The sequence below is a fragment of the Carassius auratus genome, chromosome 36 (genome assembly GCF_003368295.1).
Source record: "Carassius auratus strain Wakin chromosome 36, ASM336829v1, whole genome shotgun sequence".
NCBI classification, from domain to species: domain Eukaryota; kingdom Metazoa; phylum Chordata; class Actinopteri; order Cypriniformes; family Cyprinidae; genus Carassius; species Carassius auratus.
Window position 1 is genome coordinate 17,505,326 of NC_039278.1, and position 23,973 is coordinate 17,529,298.

The window sequence follows — 23,973 nt, forward strand, 5'->3', positions numbered from 1 at the left end:
ATCAAGGTACTCCATGACTATCTACATAACCATACTTCGCATAATATTGCCGTGTCATTTTCAAACCAGCGAGTAATGCCGAGGTAGCGTCAACACTACAGCCATTGAGGGAGTAGACCATTTATTTTTATTCTGTTCGTCGTAATCCAAAACTCTTTGTATTTATACGGGATGTTATGGAAATGCAACAATAAATGCAAAAACACAACATGTATATTCACTTTTTAATTTATATTAAAAGTTTATTCATCTTAGTGTCTACTTCCGCATTCCAATCCTGCTAATAGCGTCATAATTCTCTATACCAATAAGCTGTAAAATCGTCACTCATCTGTACACCAATAAGCTCATCTTAATCATAAACCAATACCGCAGAGGTGGGCGGGGCGACACGTGTCGCTCCGCCCCAACGTGTCGCCCCGCCCCATCGTCCAGACTGCACTCTGGGATACTTGTTTTTTTTTCCACTGAGGGATTGTTCTGTTTGTTGCACTGAAGACTGTTTTATTTTATTACAATGAAGAACAGTTGTCCTTTAGGAAATGCTTTCATTCTGTTTATTCTCCGGTCACTGTCCCTTCAGCTGCTGCTTTTGAAATAAACCTCATTCAGTTACTGTGAACTATATTTATGTCTTATTCAATCTATTATATTTGAAAATATGACAGACATTGTACATTAGATTATTTCATATTTACCATGTATACAATATACAATATGATAATTATATATAATATATTATGTAATATGTAATATAAATCACTATATTTAAGACATATGTTCCCATATGAATCTGATTATATTATCTTGTACATTGAAGTATATTATCTCATATAATTTTACATATATTTTTACACACACATATATATATATATATATATATATATATATATATATATATATATATATATATATATATTTTTTTTTTTTTTTTTTTTTTTTTACATATATATATATACAATGCCTCTTCCAATATATGATTTCATATAATGTGGGACATATTTCAATATACATAACAATATATTAAATAGTATAATAATATGTATTTATTCAATATATGAAAACGGCAATAATTGCAGTATTGTCCCATATATTGCAATATTTAAATTGCATATATAATATATTATTATATAATATATCATAAGATATATCATTATGTAGATTTCACAATATATGGAGACACATGAAATATATTGTCACGTAATATATTGAAAAATATATTTTTGTTGCGTAAGGGTATTCAGGACATATCAGGGTTTATTGTGTAAAATAAAGGTTCATATACATGTTACAGTCCACACGGGTGTGAGTGTGGTAATGACGTTCATTTTCATAAAAAAAGACTCTGGTCTGATGTGTTACTTCCTAATTCACTCATTGTGTGAGTCTCGTCTCTTCTCTCACTCTCGCTGTAATGGAGTTGTTCATCTTCATAGTGTTTCAGCTCCTGACGGAGGTTCAGTCTTACAGTAAGTGATCTCTGTTGTTTAATGTTGATTCAATACTTTATGTCCACATTTGTAGTGAACAACTTGTCATTGTCTAAAATATTTCAACATGTTTATCAGTAGGTTACATGTGAACCTATCTGACATATTTGTTTTGTTGTAGAATATTTTGTATATAATCAGCAGTTGTCTTTTTTGGGTTTTTAAAACCTGAGGGTTTTTATGTGCCTGAAAACATTTCACAATGATTTTATTGTGATTTGGAAACTGTTATGGTAGTGTTTTAGTAACTGGATCATTTGTCTTTAAACAGATTCCCTTCAGAAACCCTTCATCAGTGTTAGTGATAATGATGACCAACTCAACATAGCATGTGAAATACCACTTTCAGTCAGAGCTGATTCCATCTGTAGTTTCTACACTGAGGATGATGTTCCTCTGGATCACCGTGTCTCTAACAGGAGTCAGTCTGGAGGGAATCTTTGTATGTTTTATGTAAATCGTAGTGAACTCTTCACACAATCAGTGAACAGCAGACAGCTGAGCTGTGTTTATTCACTCAAGACTGAACCTGAGATCAGATCACCACACAGTGACACATACTCCATCAGTAACACAATCCCCATCACAGTCACCATCACCATCAGAGACACGATCACCATCAGAGGTGAGTTATTATCACCGTTATCATTTAGAAAATAAAAATAAAATGAATAAAAGCACATGATTAGAGACACATATATAATTCTTATTAGCCAGTATGATTTATAATGTAGGCCAGAAGAATATTATGAAATCACTAAGGATTGACCAATAATAAAAAAAAAATATAAAAAAAAAAGTCAATATCTTCAACAAAGAAACTAATATGAGAAAAATTTTAATATCTGTTTAAAATTTCTGAATTGCTATATATGATATATATTGAAGAATTTCAAACAATATAAAATTTTGGAGCTTTTTAACGTGACCAAGATCATGCGTGCTCCTGCTTTGCCTCAAGTTCAAGCAAAGTGGGAGTGCACTTTTATTAGCATTAAGTAAACACTGAACGAACATCCGATCCATGTTGAAAGATACACTACAACTTACTGAATGTATAGTATATCATGTTATCACACAACGAGGGTTTCAACCGCGGAAAGGCACCAGCTAGAAGATATTAACAGCAGAAAATCCACTCCATAAACTATTGAGAAAAATTTAATGAAAAAATTACATTTATATATTTACTCATGATAAATTTTTTATTATAATTAATAAAAACGTATAGATATAAAGCTATTATAGAAATGGTCTAATATAAACTTGTATACAAAACAATTGTTAGGGTTTACTGTAAAGTTTAGTTTAGAACAATTAAAAAAAAAATAGCATCGGATGAAAGCACTGTTTCAGCTCCGCCCACAAGTGCGAATGAAATATTGAAGCCATATACCGAAATTATCAAAATGTACATGGACCAACTGTCTTGTCCATGTTCATTCACTTGAATCCTCTTCTTGTGTCTGGAGTCTCTTGACCTCTTGACGCCTAATGGTTAGAGGGTTGGACTCCCAATCGAAGGGTTGTGAGTTCTAGTCTCAGGCCGGACGGAATTGTAGGTGTTGGCTACAGCTCTCTCTCCACCTTCAATACCACGACTTAGGTGCCCTTGAGCAAGGCATCGAACCCCCAACTGCTCCCCGGGCGCCGCAGCATAAATGGCTGCCCACTGCTCCGGGTGTGTGCTCACCAGTGGTGGACGAAGTACACAAATCAAGTACTTGAGTAAAAGTACAGATACGTATAGTAAAATATTACTCCAGTAAAAGTAAAAGTACTCCTTTTTCAATCTTACTCAAGTGAAAGTACAAAAGTACTCAATTTTTTATGTACTTAAGTAAAAAAGTACTGAAAGATAGATGTTTGCAATTTTATATAGGCTACTTAATTTAATGTTATATTAGCACATATTTTTTTATAATCATACTGCTCAAAATACCTGGGATTTTTTTCCAAAATAACCACTATATGGAGTCAAGATATATTTTTGTTGTTGATATGGACTACGCTGATTAGAGTAATGTTCACTGTGAAGCTTACACTGTGATGTACCTGAGAGAAAACAGAGATGACCATCTGATTTTCACCAGTAAGAACAAAGTATTTTAAAGTTTGTTGTTTTACAGAACATCAAAGTCACAGTACAGACCAAAAGTTTGGGCACACCTCCTCATTGAAAGAGTTTTCTTTATTTTCATGACTATGAAGATTGTAGAGTCACACTGAAGTCATCAAGGGCTATTTGAGCAAGAAGGAGAGTGATGGGGTGCTGTGCCAGATGACCTGGCCTCCACAGTCACCGGACCTGAACCCAATCGAGATGGTTTAGGGGTGAGCTGGACCGCAGACAGAAGGCAAAAGGGCCAACAAGTGCTAAGCATCTCTCGGGGAACTCCTTCAAGACTGTTGGAAGACCATTTCAGGTGACTACCTCTTGAAGCTCATCAAGAGAATGCCAAGAGTGTGCAAAGCAGTAATCAAAGCAAAAGGTGGCTACTTTGAAGAACCTACAATATGATATATTTTCAGTTGTTTCAAGCTTTTTTGTTATTAATATAATTCCATATATAATTCCACATGTGTTAATTCATAGTTTTGATGCCTTCAGTGTGAATCTACAATTTTCTTAGTCATAAAAATAAAGAAAACTCTTTGAATGAGAAAGTGTGTCCAAACTTTTGGTCTGTACTGTAACTTTATATATGACATGATAATAAGGCCTGAAATTAGGAAGAAGAACATATATAATTATATTTTCATAATGATTTTTTCCTTCTCAAACCTTGTCTATGGTTTAAAAACTACCCTGGCCAAACGGGGTGCATCTCTTCCCACTTTAATAATTACTGTAGCTACCATGTTCTGAACATCACATCCTTTCTTTTCTACCCAGATGTAATCTCTCTCTCTCTCTCTCTCTCTCTCTCTCTCTCTCTCTCTCTCTCTATATATATATATATATATATATATATATATATAGGTGGTTGAATAAAAATATTTGGACATTATTTATAAAAATTACCTCAACTTAGCACCAACAAGCTTGTTAGCTAGACAGTTAGCATCAGCTAACAATATTTACTTATTTTCAGTACGGTTATGAATAAACATTCATGTCTGTCTAACGTTACTCGTCTAGTTAATCCAAACAATATACATATGTATATCATTACTGTTGATAAACAATATAAAAACAGACGTCACATAGGACATTTTAATAAAACTGTTAACATTATGGCAGCGGGGAATTTGAACGTGCATGAGTTATTGTATTTAATCTGTGTTATTTAAAGTTTTTTTTTTTTACCTAAAATTGATGTGTCTGCACTCGAGCATTTCAGTGGGCTTAAATAGATCACTCTTTACAGCGGATTTAGTTCCCAAACAACTGAAAATTTTTACCTAAATATGATTTTCAGTTACAATAATTAATCCAATATTGCGACATTAATAACTTACTTTTAGCAACATCAGACGCACGCGCGCTCACAAGATCTCCCGGTTCTTACTTCTGGAGACTCGCACTAAACGGTTCATTTGATTCAGTAAGTGGTCGACTCCAGAACAGCTGCAATTGGATCATTCTAATTCCTAAACGAATCGTTTGGTGCGATTCACGATCCGATTTAAAGGTTTATTTTGAAAAGACTCAGTTCATTCATGATGAATCAGACACCGCTTGCGTCTCGGAGCACGTGATATATTATAGGGAGTAACGATATGTTTTATGAAATGTAGTGAAGTAAAAAGTACGATTTTATGCTTCGGAATGTAGTGAAGTAAAAGTAAAAGTTACTCAAAATAAAATTACTCAAGTAAAGTACAGATACCTGAAAAATTTACTTAAGTACAGTAACGAAGTAAAGCTACTCCGTTACTGTCCACCACTGGTGCTCACAGTGTGTGTGTGTGTGTTCACTGCTCTGTGTGTGTGCATTTCGGATGGGTTAAATGCAGAGCACAAATTCTGAGTATGGGTCACCATACTTGGCTGAATGTCACTTCAATTTCACCTTCTGCAAGCCCCGCCTTGTTGATGCAGTGATTGACATGGCGGCAGGGGGCGGACACGATCGGCTCGGAATGCATTTTCAATGTGCACATTGAATTTTGCTACATTCATTGCGGGACATTGAATGAAAATGCAATCATAAGTGTCTTGTCTGTGAGTGTTAATGCAATTAAGAAAAATAGCATTTGAAGGATAATTTTGCCACAGTTTTTTCTTGAACATTTTATACATATCTAATAATTCCTGTGATACATTTTCATTTTGATTTTGCAACTTATAAAGCTTTAAAATTAGTATTAATTTTATATATTAAAACTAGTGTGTGAAATAGCAAATGAAAATCATGTAATTTAATTTTCATTTTTATTTTGCACCATACATTGCACAAATCTATTGGAAAATGTAAATGTAAATACAGAAATGCATTGCCATTTTTACATATTGCTTTGTAATTTTGCATATTACATTCCAAATTGTATATTGCTACCCATATGCTTCCATATCTGTCAGACACTGAATCAGTAGACAGTAATCTGTGAAGTCTCTCAATTCTAAAACAGAAAAACTTTATTAAGTTATTTTCAGACAAAAACTAAAACCTCAGCATGGCTTTTAAAAGTGAGAAATCTGATACATGAAGGAAGAAAGGAAGAGCTGCTTGAGCTAATCATGTGATTATAGATTAGAGGACAGAGAGCCAGACTATATCTGATATAAATGGAAACATGAAATCATCAAATCAATTGCTAATACGTATGTTTATGCTGTTGTTCTCCCTCCAACATTATATTTAAATAAGGACTGAAAGTTAAAGTTTTTGCAATAGTCCAGAGTGAGTTTTATTATTATTATTGTTATTATTATTATTATTATTATTATTATTATTATTATTAATATACTCATGTGAACCGGTAAATAGGTGGTCAAGTTATAACATCACTAATATGTAAATGTGGTATTTTTGAACATGAAAGACTTGTACCTTTACCAAACAAACTTTGCCTAATGTAAATTACTCTCTGTAATTCTGATCAATTGTTTCTGCAGATTCAACTTCAACCTCCACTGAACATACGACTACAACAACAGCCCCGACAACCTGTGAGTAAATGAGTTTGTTATTCAGTTATTCAGACTCCTTTCTGAATGTACTCAAAACAAAAATCATTCTTTCTAATTCATGGTTATTCATTCAACATTTAAAATATGTTGCTGTACTTTTCACAGTGGCCCTTTTTAACAATATGGACTATATAACTATACTGGCCTCTTCTGAAACAACATACAGTAAAATTAGTTACTAATAACACAGCAACATAAAAACAAGTATCAATGAGAAAAGTCACTGTGTAGGATTAATATATTGGATTCAAGTCATCATTTGAAACTGCAAGGGATGCAGTTTCAAAGTTTATTGGTATATGGTAAGTAAGCTGTATCACACACAGAATTAAATGAAGATGTGGTTCATGATTATGCTGCTTTTTTCAACATTATTCCGTTCACACAGAATGTGATTAATCCTTTGCACTATACATTCCCTTTTTTTTGTTTTTTTTTATTATTATTATATGTAATTGCACTAGATTGATGTGCTTGACCATTGTGTTTGTGTCTCATGTCTTTTGCAGTGTCTTGCATGTGACGCGTAAAAACATGGTGCTCAATTTAAAATTTAATTTTTAAAAACTCGTCTTGGGGCCTTGAATTTTTTCCCATTCTATTTGCTGCTCCTGGTGTTTTTCAAAGCTGAAACCTTTTCTGTGTGAATGGCCCCTAACAGCTACATTTACCTTTTACTGTACATAACTGAAATTTTCTTCATCTATTTTTAGCAGTGTTAAATGTAATGTCCACTTCTGAACATACAGTAAAACTAGTAAGTTACTAATAACTAAATTTCTGGTTATTCTAGATAATTTTACATTTGAGAAATTATTACCTTCTAAAATAAGTGATGACCCTTGCAATGTATAATTTTTTTATTAGTAGACTTTCAATCAGAATCAATCCTGCTAACCAACACAGCAACAGAAACCATGGGTTAGTTCAAACACTCTTCCTCAATGGACATTGTGTAAAATAAATATATAATATATAAATTCAAAAATACAGCTGGGGTCCATTTTCTGTAATGTATTCGTACATGGTAAGCAGTAGCACACAGAGAATTAATAATGAGGTTTTTTTTTTTGTTTGTTTTTTACTTCGTTGCTTTTTTTCTTCCAACAACTCTGTTTTAATACTTTCACTACATGCTGTGATTTTCTGCAGGTTCCGTGGAAACCTCTACTCTGGAACCTGGTAACAGTATAATATCAGAAAATATTAAGTAATGTGGATGCCAAGTTAGCAAGCAAATGTCAAAATTGATTTGCTTCACAATGATGTCTAAACAGAATGTTACGTCACACTGGATGAACTGTGTTTCGCCCAATATGTTTGTTTGCTTGTCTGTTTATTTATTTTATTGAGAATGCCAATCTGATTTATGTAACTGCATTTTGAGCTCTTGCTTACATACAGACACAAACTTACATCATACATATGAATGCTGAAAATAAAACCAATTTTCATGTACATAAAAATGTTTCAATTCACTTATTTATAGCTTTAGTTGTCGGGTGGACTGATATATATAAAACCACCAAATTAATCATAATACACATAAACATGGATTTAAGTGTTGGTTTTCTATTTATACAGTATGGTTTATAGTGCTGGTTTCCTCTGGTGCTGCTGTCATTGTGTCTGGACTCATCTGTTTCTGCCGGTTTGCAAGTAAGTAATTCAGTGTACTTTGTTATGTATTTTATAATTTATTTGCATGCGCAGGAATAAAAACTGAACATTTAATGCAATAGCTCATTGTTTCTTAGGTAAAAAAAGAAGAAAATTGTAAGTATTTTCATGTATTTTTGTAAAAATTATTGTAGACCAGGAGCTGTAAATGTTTAGCTTCTTATCTGATATATGCATGTATAAAGATATGCCATAAATATCCATGTTTCATTCTTTAAAATAAAACAAGATCAATGAAACCTGATGTGAGCAGCCAAGGAATTGGTATGGTGAGTATCACTTTAACATTTACAATAATAAATATTTATATTAAACCATAATTAATAAGAACTGTCATAAGTGACTTGATCTTAATAATTGATTATGTTGTTTAGAGTTGTTCTGGACCTGCAGAGACATACTTTATGATCACGTCTGTACCAGCCACATCTCAGTCCATATGTGAAGGTTAGAGAACATCATTCTCAGGAAATTATCTCAGATAAATTAGTAACATATATGACACCAAGTGATTTTTAAGAAACATTGTTCTGTGATCATAGCTTCTCAGAAACTGGTACTAAACCCATTTCAAGTCTTCTACAGATCAGCATTATTAACCACATGTTCTCTTAAAGGAACATTTAACACCAAAATGAAATTTACCATAAACATCTCATAAAAAAAAAAAAAAAAACTTATGCTGTATATTCCAAATCTCAGAAGTCATTGACGATCTTTCCTCTTTATTGAGTAGACTGCTGCAATGATGTATTTTTGTTAGTCTTTAAAATAAAATAAAAACTCAGGGGTTTTACTGATGTATTTTATGTTGTAGAATAAAACAGAAAAATATCTTGAGCTTTAGTAAACCCAGGGCGGTTTCTGACCTTTTTGGCCCTAGGCAAGATCCTTTGTGGGACCCCTTCTGCCTTCCCTCCTAATATGTTTATAACATGTAATAAATGACATGTTTCTAAGCATTGATTTAATTATAATTTATTAATTATCAATTTAGTTGTCTTTTAAAAAGCATTGAAATTATCCCCCATCTTTTGTGCATTATTTGATTTTGTACATGACAAAGAGTGTATTCATCAAGGCTTACACATATTCTTTAAAGTTATTTGACTGGTTTAAATGTTTCTGCATTGCTTTCAGATGTTTTGGTTAATAAACAACAGAAACAGGGAAATCCGGAGGATAAGGAGGTATGTGTGAACACTGTCACACCCCAAAAGCACATAACCCTCCATCATGAACAGAATACTAACACATTTATTTCATGTATGTCCTTAAGAATGTTTATCACCTGTACGCCACAATCCCTGACAAACCAGTTCAGTCCAAAACAGAAGATCACGTGTACAGTTTGGTGAAGATGAACTGATGAATCTGGTTTCATCATGTACAGCCATTAAAGTATCTTTACTTACAGATAAATAGGTGTTTATTTACATTATTCAGTGTATTATTTACCATTATTATGGAACATACTGTGACTTCAGTGAATATCCAGAGCATCTTCTCCAGGAAGGCTCACTAGTACAATACCACGCTGTAAGAAGACCTCGGGCATTCAATAAGAGCTGAACTAAATGTCTAATGATCAATGAAAATGTTTTACTTCTTTTCTGATGGAATTTCAACCATATGAAAATTTGAACTAAATATATTATTTAAAAAAATAAAAAATAAAAAATCTATGTTTAGAATAATTTTTAGCTTCTCCTTTTACAAAACCCAGCTGATTACAGAGAAAATGACTTGCATCCTGTTTTCAGTGAATCATTCATTCCAGTGTATTTTTAGCTTTAAAAAATAGCCTTTTTATAGTAAATTTTTGTTTCTGAAAATTTTGATCCTTCCCACATGCTGCTGTGTGGAATAGTGAAGGTCAAATGGGCATCTGATGCTCCAAGCAAAAGACACAACACACAAGCACTCACTGGAATTTTGTAATTTTTGTAATCAGTAATTTTGAATGGATCAGTTATTAATATTATAAAGTGAATATAATGCATATTGTATTGGGCATGTTAAGCTGTTATGTAATAGAAAATTGTGACATATTGTTATATCTTCAGTTGGTAGGTCAGAATTGTGTTAGTACACTATTGGACTTATGCACACCATCCTTTCAGTGGAGAGGCTCACAGTTAGACTGGTTGTTCTGACAGCTTGAGGGAAGAAACTGTTTTTGAGTCTAGATGCTCTGGTCTGAATTGTCCCAGAGACGAGATGCATCAATCTGTTATAGGAAGGGTGAGAGGAGTCCTGTCTGTTATAAATCGCTGCCTTCTCACACCTAGAGATATAAACAGGGTTCATATGGAGTATAGAAAAGTATGGAATTTGATTTAAGTAATTTTAGTAGTTTCTGAATAGGTACGGAAAAAAGAGTGTAGAAACATGCTCTGTTTTCTCAAATATAAAACTGTGAATTTCTAAATATACATTTAAGCACACGATCATACAAGATTTTTTCATGAGCATATTAAACAGAATCCTAACAAAGTTGCAGCATGTTATCAACAATTTCACAAAATTAGAATAGTGACTTGTTTCATTTTTTTTTTTTTTTCTCTGTCAATTATCTGATGAACAACTTCTGTTTTCTGCATTAATGTGCAAACATGTACCTAACAAAATCACTATTAAAGTGAATAATGTATTTCACATTCTTAATTTTGATATTATGATTAAGTCTTTGTCAAGTATATTAATGGTAAAGGTGTTTTTGGCATACTTCTATGTTTCCTTTACAAAACTACCTTCCTTCTTTTAGTGTGAGTCTTTGCCCCAGATCTGTGAAGACAGTTGTACATGTGGTCTCATTATAGCAAAGATCTACATTCATTTTCAAAGAACTGACCACACAATGCATTTCCTTATTCTGTGTGAGAGTCTCATTTTGTCTCTTTTCTCACACACACATCGTAACGGAGTTCATCATCTTCATAGGTTTTTAACTCCTGATGTAGGGGCGAAATTAGGAATTTAAACTTTGCCATCTGAAATCATATGTTTGGTCTGAAGGTGAAAAAATATTAAAAGCACAATGTTCTCTTACCAGTTCTTATTCAAACACAAAATAACACAGAAGAAATGATATGCAACAAATGTAAAACAAATGCTTTTTTTTGTTGTTGTTTTTTTGTTTTTTGACACAGATAAACTGTTTATAGTGCTGTTTTCCATTAGTGCTATAATCTTGTTTGGATTTATGGGACTCATCTGTCTGTGACAGTTTGCATATAAGTATTTTAATATTAATTTTGTTTATAACACAATATAATGCAGCTTATTTTTTCGTAAAGAAAAGAGAAGAAAACTATGCATTTTTATGCATTTAATTCAGTAGTCTTGTCTTAGGTTTTTTTTTTTTTTTGTGTAAATTGTGTAGTCCATGAGCTGTATGAATAGATGTTTAGCTTCTTATCTGGTATATACATGCATGAAAAGATGTCATAAAGATCAATATTTGATTCTTAGCATTAGAAATAAGATCAATAAAATCATATGAGCCCAGTTAAGAAACTTGTATCTATATATCTGTGCATTTAAAACCTTTAAAATAAATCATAAAATAATAAATATGTTTATAATAAAAATGACTGAAAGAAACTTGACATACTGATTATGTTATTTAGAGTTGTTCTTGACCTGCAGAGGCATATTCTCTGATCACTTCTGTACCAGCCACATCTCAGCCCATAATGTAAGAGAACATAATTCTCTCAGTTAAATTATCTCAGATAAATGAAAAAGAACAGTAGCTAGCAGATGTCACTAACTGATACCTTTAGTATAGAAACATCATTCAGCCACCACGGCTTCTCACAGCCATTTCCCCTTCCAAGCCTTCAACAGATCAGTATTATTAGCTGCATCTTCTCCTTAAAGGGGTTATATGATGTGATTTAAAATTTTTCCTTTCTTTTCTGAGTATTACAAGCTCCAGGTACATAAAGACGATGTGTAAAGTTGAAAAGACTAAAGTCTCAAACCCAAAGAAATATTCTTTATAAAAGTTAAGACTGAAAGAAGGCATAACCTTTGATTCTCACTGTTTCCGCCGGCGCCATGTCATGGAGACGCTGTTTTGTTGTGAAAGCGAAACTATTTAGTTTGTTCTTCCATAAGAGGACACAACTAGAAATCAGTGGTTAAGCTGTATTTACAACCCAAATATTCAGATGTGTGCAGCACATTTCATGGAGGACTGTTTCCTGACCCTGGGAGAGTAGACCACAATGCCAGCTGTTATGACTCAAAGTCTGTAAGTGCATTTACATGTGTTTGATTTTCCACTGATGATTCAAACACGTGTTCTGAGCAGTGTAGAGCAGCAGTTCTCAATTCCAGTCATCACGACGGCCAGCTCTACACATTTCATATGTTTCTCTTATGCTTTCAGACGTTTCTTCTATTTCGAAACGGAAGTGCCCTGCAAAGTGGACATAACAGGATATTCCACCACGATTCCAGTTTGAAGCGAATGAATATATTCCATTCAAAGTGCGTTGAAGTGTGTGAGATGTTTATTTAAATTGTGTTTATTTACAGAGGTAAATGATGTCACACTGTGTGTGAAGACTTTGCACAGTGCAAATCCGCTTGTTGTTTGTCGTTTCTCCGATCACAAATGCAGACATGGTTTTATGTTAATGTGGTGTGATGCAACGTAATGTGTAATTATACAATATAAGTCATTATAATCTGTAATTATGTCCCCACTGGATGCAACAAATGCCTCATTTGTAATTGGTTTTATTGTTTATTGTCTTGTCACACCAGGACATGTATCACAGGAGCGTAACATTTCCGTTACATGCTTGAGGCATTCAGCTTTTAAAATTCGACGTGTTTCAGAAGGCGGGGCATAGAGATGAAACAATAATATACAGTATGTGGATTTTTTTTTTTTTTACCTTAAACCGTATTAAGAAAAGTATCGGGAAAAGGGACTGCCTCTGTATATGGCCTTCATAGACTTGACAAAGTACTTTGACTCCGTGGATAGGCAGACACTGTGGAGCATACTATCAAAGTATGGATGTCATGCTAAATACATCCGTGTACTGAGGCTACTGCATGACGGCATGTCAGCCACAGTGCTCAATAGTGCAAGATACACCATGGTTGCATGACTTCAAATTCACCATTTAGTGCTGATAGCTGTTTCAGTCTTTATTTAAAAATATTTCTCTGAAAAGTCGCAAGAGCATGATAAACGACACAATGAGGCAGCGAAAGCTCATTATTAAGTAGATGATTTTACCTGTTCAACGGCGTTGACTTTCCCCAACAATCTCTGTACCATTTAGCCACTTGTTAGTAACCATTTCCTTTAAAGACAAATAAAGCTTTAACTAAAAAAAAAAAAAATGCTCACAGGGGCTTATTTTATGTTTTAGTCAAAAATGTGTAAATATCTGGAGCTTATTGTAATAATAAAAACTTCCTAATCATCGGGAAGAAGGAGGCGGGAACTGGCGGACAATCAAATGAAACTTGAATAATCACAAATAAACACAAAACAGCGCATCAGCCCCTCACGGACGACTGATGCGCACAAATTAATAGCAAACATAAATAAAGCCCAGGCCTGGTCCTCTCTCGTCCTTCACTGTCGTCACTCCAGTTTTATATCCTTCCATCTCCTCTGTGGGACTCGAGACCGGTGGTGGGTCGCAGGTGTCGCTCATTTCCCAATCACTCCACCGGCCTCGCTCGTTCCCACATCCCTCGGCCCTGCCCAACTCGTCACACTTATGTTAAGCACAGATATTATATAACACTTTTAATAAAAAAAAACCATTCATTCAAATCCCATCAACTTCAGGACAGTGCTACAATGCTACCTCCTTTCTGGGTTTTGGCCTACAAAAACACATCATCCCTGCAGCATTCTATAGCTCTCGCATCTCATCTTCAAATTTACTAATGCAATCATGCATCATGTTTAGTATCAAGAAATGAACTGAATATCTTTGGTGAAATTAAACACGTTGCATATACACACACATTTTGAAGGTTTAAGTGAAGCAATTTCACATTTGTCAGTTAGTTTTAGATGTTTTCTATTGACTCTGTTTGACTCTCTTCCTCATGCTGTTCTTTTGAAGGCCTTAAACACGCAGAGACACATCAGGACAGCACAGCAGTTCCCACGATGCACATTACGTCTGTAAGTTTAATGTTCCACCCTCAGGTAGGGGAGTGTTTCTTTGTCATATTCTGATGAATCAAACTGCTCTCTTTCTATTCACATAAGAGTTTTGTTATTTAGGCTTACTATAAAACACACTGTGGTTTCACCACTGGAAACTTCCTCTCTAGTACAAAAGCTACATTTTACACGCCCACGTTTAAGTGTTGAGAAACTTGTCTGCCCAAACACAGTGAATTAATCTAGAGGAATTTGGACAAATATTAAATTCATCAGAACACTGTTGCATAAAATAAGTTCTTGGAAGAGATAATTCTGTGCAACGTGTCATGTTTAAAATACATTAAAGTTTAATTAAAGACATTGTTCATCCAGGCCAGCACATATTCTTCAAAGTGATGTGGTGTAAATGTTTCTGCACTGCATTACAGATGTTTTGATCAATGAACATCAGAAACAGGGAAATACAGAGGAAAATTAGGTACGTATGAACATCAGTGTCACACACCAAACACACAAAACCACATAACTGCTATTCATTAATGGAATACTAACACATTTACTTGACATTCATTTCATGTGTGTCTTTCCTTTCTTTTATTCTTTCGTTCTTCTTTCTTAAGAATGTTTATCACCTGTACTCCGAAATCCCTCAAACACAGAGGATCAATTCACTGATGAATCTCAAGTCTTGTTTTTTATCATGTACAGCCATTAAAGTATCTTTACTTTCATACAAACAGGTTTTATTTTCATAATTTATGCATTGTGACCTTTATTGAGAGGATCATCTGTGGAAAGTCACATTAGCTCAATACCGCAATGTAAGAAGAGCTTACGATCCAATAAAAGCTGAAACAACAATGTAATGATAAATGGAAAATATTATTGCACAAACATAATTGCAATATATATTTTCAAATCTGTCAAAATGAATGTGTGCCGAGTGTTTTATATGGATGCTGGCAAAAGAAGTGTGTTTTGGAGGAATTTAAACATTTAAACCACAGTATGTTACATGGTCCATGTTCACATTTCAGTTCAAAATTATTCCTCATTTAGACTTTTTTTGTTAGAGATGATGATGTCCAGCTCATCATAGCTTATGAAATCAGAGCTGATTTCATCTGTAGTCTCTAACAGATGTTAGACTCAAAAGAGATTGTCTGGAAGGAATCTTTGTATGTTTTAAGTCATAGTGAACTTTTGACAAAAACCATCAGAAATGAGAAACTGTAACCGGAAGCTATGGAGATTAATTGGTAAGAAAGTTGACATATATCAATAAGTTATAAAGTTTAGTATTGTAATGAGCCTGTCTAGGATGAAGCTGTAACATAAACTGGAAAAAATGATCCTTTGTACACTAACATTTACAGGACCACAAGTGAAAGCACAACTTCAGGGATGTGCAAAGACCAAAACCACAAACAAACATCCAACAAACTCCTAACATGAACACCAAAAACATCTATCAAACCAACAAAGAAATAAATACACAACAATAATAAGGTCTACCATAACTCCAAGTCTAATATAGAACAAGAGATAGCAACAATACGTGTGCCATCAACAATAGCACACTAATGCAAACATGAAACACACTTAGCACAGCAGCAAATTTCCAACAATAAACACTGCACACAATAGGCAGTCAAGCCAGCATACATAAATAAAGTTTATAATAGCTAATTACTACAAAATAATAACTAATAACTACCCCTCCTGTCAGATGGAAACAACATTTCTTTTAAAGAGGTCATATGATGCGATCTGTAAAGTTGCAAAGACTAAAGTCTCAAATCCAAAGAGATATTCTTTATCAAAGTCAAAACTCTGCCATTCCCCCCAAAACGTCTCATTCCAACGAGCCTGTCCAACAAAAAATGACCATATAGGTGGTTTGTGCAAGCATCTTATTATGACCTATATTTACAAAGTTAAGCGCCCTCTATTTAGTGTAAAAATAATGACATATTGTGTTTCGTCTGTCGTCATGAAATGCACGTTTATTTAAACATGTTTTACTAGGTGGCTTATTCGCTCGAGAGACCACACCTAACCCCACCCCTAAACCTACCCCTCACAGAAATCATGCAACATTATGATTTCTTGAACCTTGGAGAGGAGGTTTTTCTGACTTTGCTACGACAATCTGGCCTTTCTGAATCATCTATTGTAAGCATATTTTGTTATTAGTTTAAGTATTTGCTATTGGATGTTCAAATGCAAAGGTATGCCATTGTGTATTTGTGTGTGTGTGTGTGTGTGTGTGTGTGTGTGTACACTGTGTGTGTTTGTGTATGTATGAGAGAGAGAGAGAGAGAGAGAGAGAGAGAGAGAGAGAGAGAGAGTCAGCTGTTTTAACTGTCTGTGGCTTGTGTACTGGAAAACACATAGGAGTTTCATCACTGTGTCTGTCTCATGACTCTGTTTCTCTTTCAGACTTGAACTGTTGGTAAAACTAATAACATTATTAACTGTCTTTACATTTATTTTGAAAGATGAAGCTCATGATTATGGAAGGGGGCATTACATTTCCGACAAGTGCTTGTGGTGTTCGACCAATCACAATGCACTAGGTCAGTTATCCAATCAGAGCAGACTGTGCTTGTCAGAAGGAGGGACTTTGTAGAAAACAACACTTTTGAGAGAGGCGGGGCATAGAGGAAATACAATAATCTACAGTATTTGAAAAATAATGTGTTTTTTTTTTTTAACACTAAATCATATGAACACATTCTGTTACTACAAACACACAAAATAATGATCTTTAAAAAAGCATCATATGACCCCTCTAACTTCCCCTGTGTGCTCCTTAAAACATGGACGGCCTGTTTACGTTCTTCACTTGTTGCACCTTTATTGCTAAAGTGAAAAAATGATATGTACATATAGCGTATGTTCAGGATATAGCTGCTGAATTCATATACTCATCATCAGGCCAACAAAATCTGTGGAGCTTTTTTTAACCACATTTTGACTTTAGGGGAAAAATTATTTGATTTTAGTATTGTGTGTATTATGCATCTATTTGTTTCTCTGTTTTCCCACGTGATTTACATCCAGTGGTAACTATGATTTACACAAGCTCCATCCTGGATCCAGAACACCTGAGAAGAGATGATGCTGACCCTCAGAGTACCCCAGATGATGCTAACACTGAATGAACAAACAGAACTAACAAATATTGCTACAAGTGTGACTGCATCATATAATAATTGCTGTTAATAATGTTCATCGTCTGATTGACTACGTCTTGTATTAATTTTTCTGAAAAATTCTGTCATATTCACAGAAACTGACAGTCACCACTTACTGTATAAGCTACTACCAAATATTGTATAAACGGAATTTCATGTAAAGTTGCTTTGCAATGATTTGTATCGTAAAGAGTGCTATAGAAATAAACATTAAACAATAAAAATAAAAATATATATAAAATAAAAGATTTATTTAAAGCAGTAAAACATAATCCATTTTCTCAAAACAAATGACTACACATCTACTTGTATTTGTCCCTTGTCTGATAGTCTCACCGGTGACCTCTACTGATAAAACCTTGACAACTGCCACAAAAACAAATGAGTAAACGGTACATCTTAATATACCTTTTTGGATATTAATTTTCAGTTTTTAATGAGTTGTCTAAACCAATGCTAGGTGATTGATTTAAAAAAAAAAAAAAAAAAAAAAAATATATATATATATATATATATATATATATATATATATATATATATATATATATATATATATATATATATGTTTATCAGATTAAATTATTCTGTACAGCTCAGTTTTCTGATATTTTAATATTGTGTCATATTATCCTGTATTAAAAACTCAAACTTGTTTTATTTGCAAACTAAATGCAGCTTGTGAAAGTACTGAAAAAACTTTTTTCTAATGTGACTGTAATTGTTCAGTGAAAGTATTTGCAGAAAATTTGTTGCATACAGTATACAGTAAGACATAATTATTTGCATATTAACACCTTTTATATTTAATTAAAAAATAAATTTTTTTACTTTGTCTTTCATATAATTATTAGAATAGTTATCGCTACATTTAAATGAAGGTTTTAAAACAACATACACGCATCTTTATTTGGCAGAGATACCATGTGTGCTAATGTGACATTTCAAATTCAACCTGTGAGTACAAAAGGTGTGACATATGCCCTATATTTCACAGTGCACACGGTTGAAAGTGTGGTCTATAAGTAAACTTTCATCTACATAAACTGCACTATATATATTAAAAGATTTCCTGTGGTCTATTCTTTTTGTGTGAGTCTTGTTTTTTCTCTTTTCTCACTCTCGCTGTGATGGAGTTGTTCATCTTTATTGCTTTTCAGCTCCTTCTGGAGGTTCAGTCCAACAGTAAGTGATTTATGCTTCTTAAATACTGTATGCTCACATTTGCCATGAACAACGTGTTGCTGTCAAAAACATCTCAACATGTTTGACTGGTAAAGTTTTAATATTTATACAAATATGTATACAAACACATGAAAACAACCTACCTGGGATTAATGTTGCTATTGAATTTTTCCTATATGTAACCAGCTATTAAAATCTGAAAAATTTGCTTAACTTGACGATAGAAATCTGGCTAATTACTCTACTTGAGGTTTACAAAATCAGAATATAATAAAAAGTATGATATTTTTTAATGTCAATGTGTGCATAGTGTTATTTGATTGGGTTGTTCCTGAATCTTCTACTGTAAAAGTATCTCGAGATGCAGATAAGAGAGTTCAGATCAGTGAAGTTTGTGAGAGTGAGTCAGTGTTCAGAAAGATAGTGTTTCATCACAAACAGAGAAGAGAAAAATATAAGAACGGGAAAATAAATTAGTCCTTCAGCTTGAGCTCACTGGTGCTGAAGTGCTCAGATGGGAAGGTGTAAAATCTATTACTATTACTATTACTATTACTATTACTATTAAACTATTACTACACAATAAATGAACGAGGTGTATATAAAACATCATCTCATTCTCCTCCCGCCATATAGTGACAATTCAACTGTATGTGAGATATATGTCACAGTTGTTCTTCTGTGTTAGAAACTGTTAATGATGTATTTTTAGTAACTGGATCATTTTTCTTCAAACAGATTCCTCTTCAGAAACCCTTCATCAATGTTAGTGATGATGATGATCATCTCTTCATCTCATGTGAAATACCACTTTCAGTCAGAGCTGATTTCATCTGTAGTCTCTACACTGAGGATGATGTTCTTCTGTTTCACCGTGTCTCTCAGTGGAGTCAGTCTGGAGGGAATCTTTGTATATTTTATTTAAGTCGTAGTGAACTCTTCACACAATCAGTGAACAGCAGACAGCTGAGCTGTGTTTATTCACTCAAGACTGAACCTGAGATCAGATCACCACACAGTGACTGACAGGGTTTTGCACTGACACTGTTTGTCTTGTGTTTTTCTTTCTTGTGTATGTCTTGTTTCAGCACATGGCCTTGTTTTCCTGGTCCATGTGCTTCCTTTAGCCCCTCCTCCTTGTTTCCTCTTTACCCCACCCTCTTGTCAGCCTAGTTGGTCTAATTGTGCTCACCTTTTCCTCATGTATTTTCCTCCCATATTTATAGTGCACCTTTCCCTTTTGTGTTTGCTGGTCCGTGTTCATTCTCACACCCTGTCTCTGTCTGAATATGTGTCTGTGTCTCCCTGTCAGGATGGTCTTGTGCCCTTGTTTTGTCTAGTCCATGTAATTGCATGTTCTTGTTTTAGTAATTTGTTTGTTTTTGCTTTTATTTGTAATATTAGTTTTTGTAGTTCTGATTCATGGTTTTGTTTGATCATTCTCTTAAGTTGGTTAAATTGGTAATTTCTTTCTTTGTTACTTTAGTTTTATTAGTTCACTGGTTTATATTATCTGTCTTGGATTTAACTTGTGTTTTTGTGGAGCTTTGTCCGGTCTAGTCTTGTGTTCGAGTTCCTCCTGTCCCCATGTGTCCTGCCCTGGTTCTACCAGCCTGGCATCTGGTCTGTCTCCAGAGTCGGTGGTCAACAAGTGTCTGAGCTCTGCTCTATGGTGGCTTGTGTGGCCTTCTCTATCAGCCTGGTCTTGTTGCCCCCTTTGTTGCCCAAGTATTCTGCCAGTTGTTTTCTGAAGCTTTCCCTAGCTGTTCCTGTTTATTGTGTCCCTGTTGTGGTATCTATTGTGTACTTCACTACCTCTTGTATCAATCTGTCTTGTCAATAAAACCTTGTTATCTCTCACTGCAATTGGGTCCTCCTTCCTAGATCCCTGACAGTGATGCATACACCATCAGTGACACAATCTCCATCACAGTCACAATCACCAAGACATGTGAGTTGGTATCAGTTTTAATTAAATGAGTACAATGATTAGAAATGCTTATATCATTATTTAGCCAGTTTGATTTATTATGTACACTGTAAAAAAATGGAACAAGATATTTACTTAAAATAATTTTTACACATAATATTTTTGAGTAGTTTTTCAGGCTTGATTTTCTTTTAAATGGAGTCTACCTGAATAAATCATGTGAAATCTCATTTATGCTCATTTATTTTAAATTTATTCTCAAAAGTCTGATTTTGAGCTAGGTCTGTTTGTATTTGACAGCATTATTTCTACATTTAAAAGACTGTATACAGGCAAAGAGCTCAAGTAGTAAAATACTGGAAAGTACTGCACTAGCTCACTGGAGTAGTATCCATAACCATAAGCTGGTAATGATTGCACTTTGCAATGGAAACTTCAGTGTAACACAAACTCTTTCAAATGTTAAACTGAACTTTAAACATTAATAGATGCTTCCATTTACTCAAAAACATAAAATAGTATTTCATTTCAAAATGTACTCTCCGTGTCCAGCCATATGCAAAGCATGGGAACTAACAATCACCTCTTAAATAAGACTGTTAATTTTCTTTAAAAAAAAATAGGTAGCCTTCGGAAAGTTTTTTTCGAGTATGGCTCTATGTGAAGTTAGATGGAGCGGAATTTCCTTATATGGGTCCTAAGGGCACGTCTGCCGGAAGAGCGCGCGCTCCCGTATAGCAGAGCAATGAGAGCACAACAGACATTCACTGATCAGAGCGAGAGCGAAATGTCACAAAAGAAGTGTGTTTTTGGTTGCGAGGGCAAGACAACCCTGCACAGATTACCAAAAATAAAACATTAAGGGACCAGTGGATGGAGTTTATTTTTACAGAGCATCAACGGAGTTGTGCAAGTGTTTGTTCCCTGCATTTCGAAGATGCTTGTTTTACAAACAAGGCCCAGTTTGACGACGGATTTGCGTATCGTTTATTTCTTAAGGATGATGCAATCCCAACGAAAAAGGGTCACGATCGTGTGTTGGAACCACAGGGGATGAGTAAAACTGCTTCAAATATCTCTGCCTCCTTGTTAATGCGTCCCCTCCCATTGGAGACCCGGGTTCGAGCCCCGCTCGGAGCGATTCGTTGCTGCTGCTGCTCTCGTTCAGTTTAAGCCTCGGGATCTGGTTCTGGATCATAAATAAACGTCTGAATCTGACTGCTAGCCATGGTTTGTTTTGGATGATGGTTTTTTTTTCTTCATGGTAATGTCACAACTTCCAAACGCTCTCAACGCAAAAACCTACTTGTGCTCGTGATTCTTTAGCTCCGCCCACACATCAAGCCTCCAGCGGTTTGTGTTTTTCCGAAAAAAAATCGGCACAGACTATTTTTGTCTTATGAATATAATAAAACTAAAGACTTTTTGGAGTTATGAAGGATGCAGTGCTACTCTATAGGTACTCAAGATTAACAGGATATTGAGTGAAAACAAGCATTTCACCCCCCCCCCCCTGCCCTTTAAGTTTCCTTTAAAAAATAAATGAGGAAAACACATCTCTTGGTTTTATTAGTAAAAGGTCCTCAATGTTTTTTTGTACAACACTGAATCATTATTTCTTTAATGAAATCTACACATTATTTTAAATTATTTAATTAAATTATAATTTCTAAATTAAATTATATATATATATATATATATATATATATATAATATATATATATATATATATATATATATATATATATATATATATATATATATTAGGAAAATTACAAGACCCATTATTCATATTTTATAGCGTAGGCCAGTCAGATATTCTAAAGTAATTTGTGGGAGATTCAGAAAAAAAAGTCAAGTTAGTATCTTTAAAACACAAGCTAATATGAATGATAATGATTGTCAATATGAATGTTTGTGCTGTTGTTTTCCCTGCAAAATGAAATTAGAAAATGACTAAAAAGGACAGACAGAAAGTAAAGACTTTTTTTTAGCATTCTGAAGAGCTTCTATTCTGAGATCTCACTGAACATCTTTTCATTTCTGTGTTCATCAGATCTTCCTCAGGCCAAGCTGAGAGTATCCGTTTCAATTATTCTGGAAACAATTCATCAATTCTAATTTATTTTTATAGCGCTTTTTATGATACAAACCATTATTACGCAACTTTAAAGAAAATTAAGTTTCTACAATATTTGGTAGTAGCTTCAATAAGTGGTGACTGTCAGTTTATGTGTATAAGAAAAATTCAAACAAGACGTAGTCAATCAGATGATAAACATTACGAACAGAAATTATTATATGATGCAGTCACACATCTAGAAATATTTGTTAGTTCTGTTTGTTCATTCAGTGTTAGCATCATCTGAGGTCTTCTGAGGGGTCAGCATCATCTCTTCTCAGGTGTTCTGGATCCAGGATGGAAATAGACACAGTTGAATATTTTTTTAATATTAATTTGCTGTTTATTTTGAACGAGCTGTCTAAACCAGTGCTGAGTAGATGATTTAAAAATATATGTTATATGATTCTGTACAGCTTAGTTGTCTTATATTTTAATATTGTATGTTATCCTGTATTAAAAACTCATCTTAAGTTTTATATCCGAAAAAAATGCTTGTGACATTATTGAAATCTCTGTGTAGCTTCAACTGATAAATAAACTTTGACAAATACTGAGTTCACTGTATTGGTTTACTTCACATCTATTTTTAAATGTGACTGTAACTGTTCAGTCAAGGCATTAGAAGACAAATAGTGTCATATAAATACAGCTAAACTGTATAATTGATCATTGTCTGTGGAAACTAAACTAAACACTAAACTAAACTTAAACACCAGTGTCTGTAATCATCATGCAGTTGTTCAGTTTGTACTCTAATCTGATTTAATCTGAGATCTTTTCTGTTGCAGATGTTCCTCAGACTGTTCACACTCACTCTGAAGGTTGTTCTTTCACTCACGACTACACACAACAGAGATCAGGAGATCAGTCTTTGACAGCACTAAATGTTTACTTGCCTCTGTTTTATTTTTTTGTTTATTTATTTATTTATTTATTTATTTATTAATTTCTGAAATTAAAATGTGTTTTTTTATGGGATATGCACTACTGGGGACAAACACTTTCACAGCACTGAATGATAATAAAACAAATCTGAACATAATCTGATTTAGTGAATTTATGCATATTCATT

General features: G+C 33.9%; 1 protein-coding gene across 3 annotated transcripts; it reads left to right on the forward strand.

Moving 5' to 3' along the window:
* The first annotated feature begins 1,345 nt into the window (after window positions 1-1,345).
* Window positions 1,346-16,435, forward strand: LOC113055473 (uncharacterized). Of its 3 annotated transcripts, XM_026221801.1 has the most exons (11): window positions 1,346-1,469; window positions 1,762-2,115; window positions 6,553-6,606; window positions 7,780-7,809; window positions 8,212-8,286; window positions 8,385-8,403; window positions 8,537-8,576; window positions 8,682-8,754; window positions 9,448-9,497; window positions 12,707-12,807; window positions 14,418-16,435. In XM_026221801.1, exons 1-11 carry the CDS (start codon window positions 1,415-1,417, stop codon window positions 14,422-14,424), a joined length of 858 nt encoding a protein of 285 aa, XP_026077586.1. In that variant the 5' UTR covers window positions 1,346-1,414; the 3' UTR covers window positions 14,425-16,435. The 3 variants fall into 3 exon arrangements, with proteins under 3 accessions (XP_026077586.1, XP_026077587.1, XP_026077585.1); XM_026221802.1 differs by lacking the exons at window positions 12,707-12,807; window positions 14,418-16,435 and adding an exon at window positions 9,587-12,459; XM_026221800.1 differs by lacking the exons at window positions 12,707-12,807; window positions 14,418-16,435 and having other exon boundaries at window positions 9,448-12,459.
* The last annotated feature ends 7,538 nt before the right edge of the window (window positions 16,436-23,973 follow it).

Coding starts and splice junctions, on each gene's coding strand:
- LOC113055473 (XM_026221800.1), top strand. CDS start 1,415: ATGGAGTTGTTCATCTTCATAGTGTTTCAGCTCCTGACGGAGGTTCAG. Junction 7,810..8,211: donor AACCTCTACTCTGGAACCTG/GTAACAGTATAA, acceptor CTATTTATACAG/TATGGTTTATAGTGCTGGTT. Junction 8,577..8,681: donor GCAGCCAAGGAATTGGTATG/GTGAGTATCACT, acceptor TATGTTGTTTAG/AGTTGTTCTGGACCTGCAGA.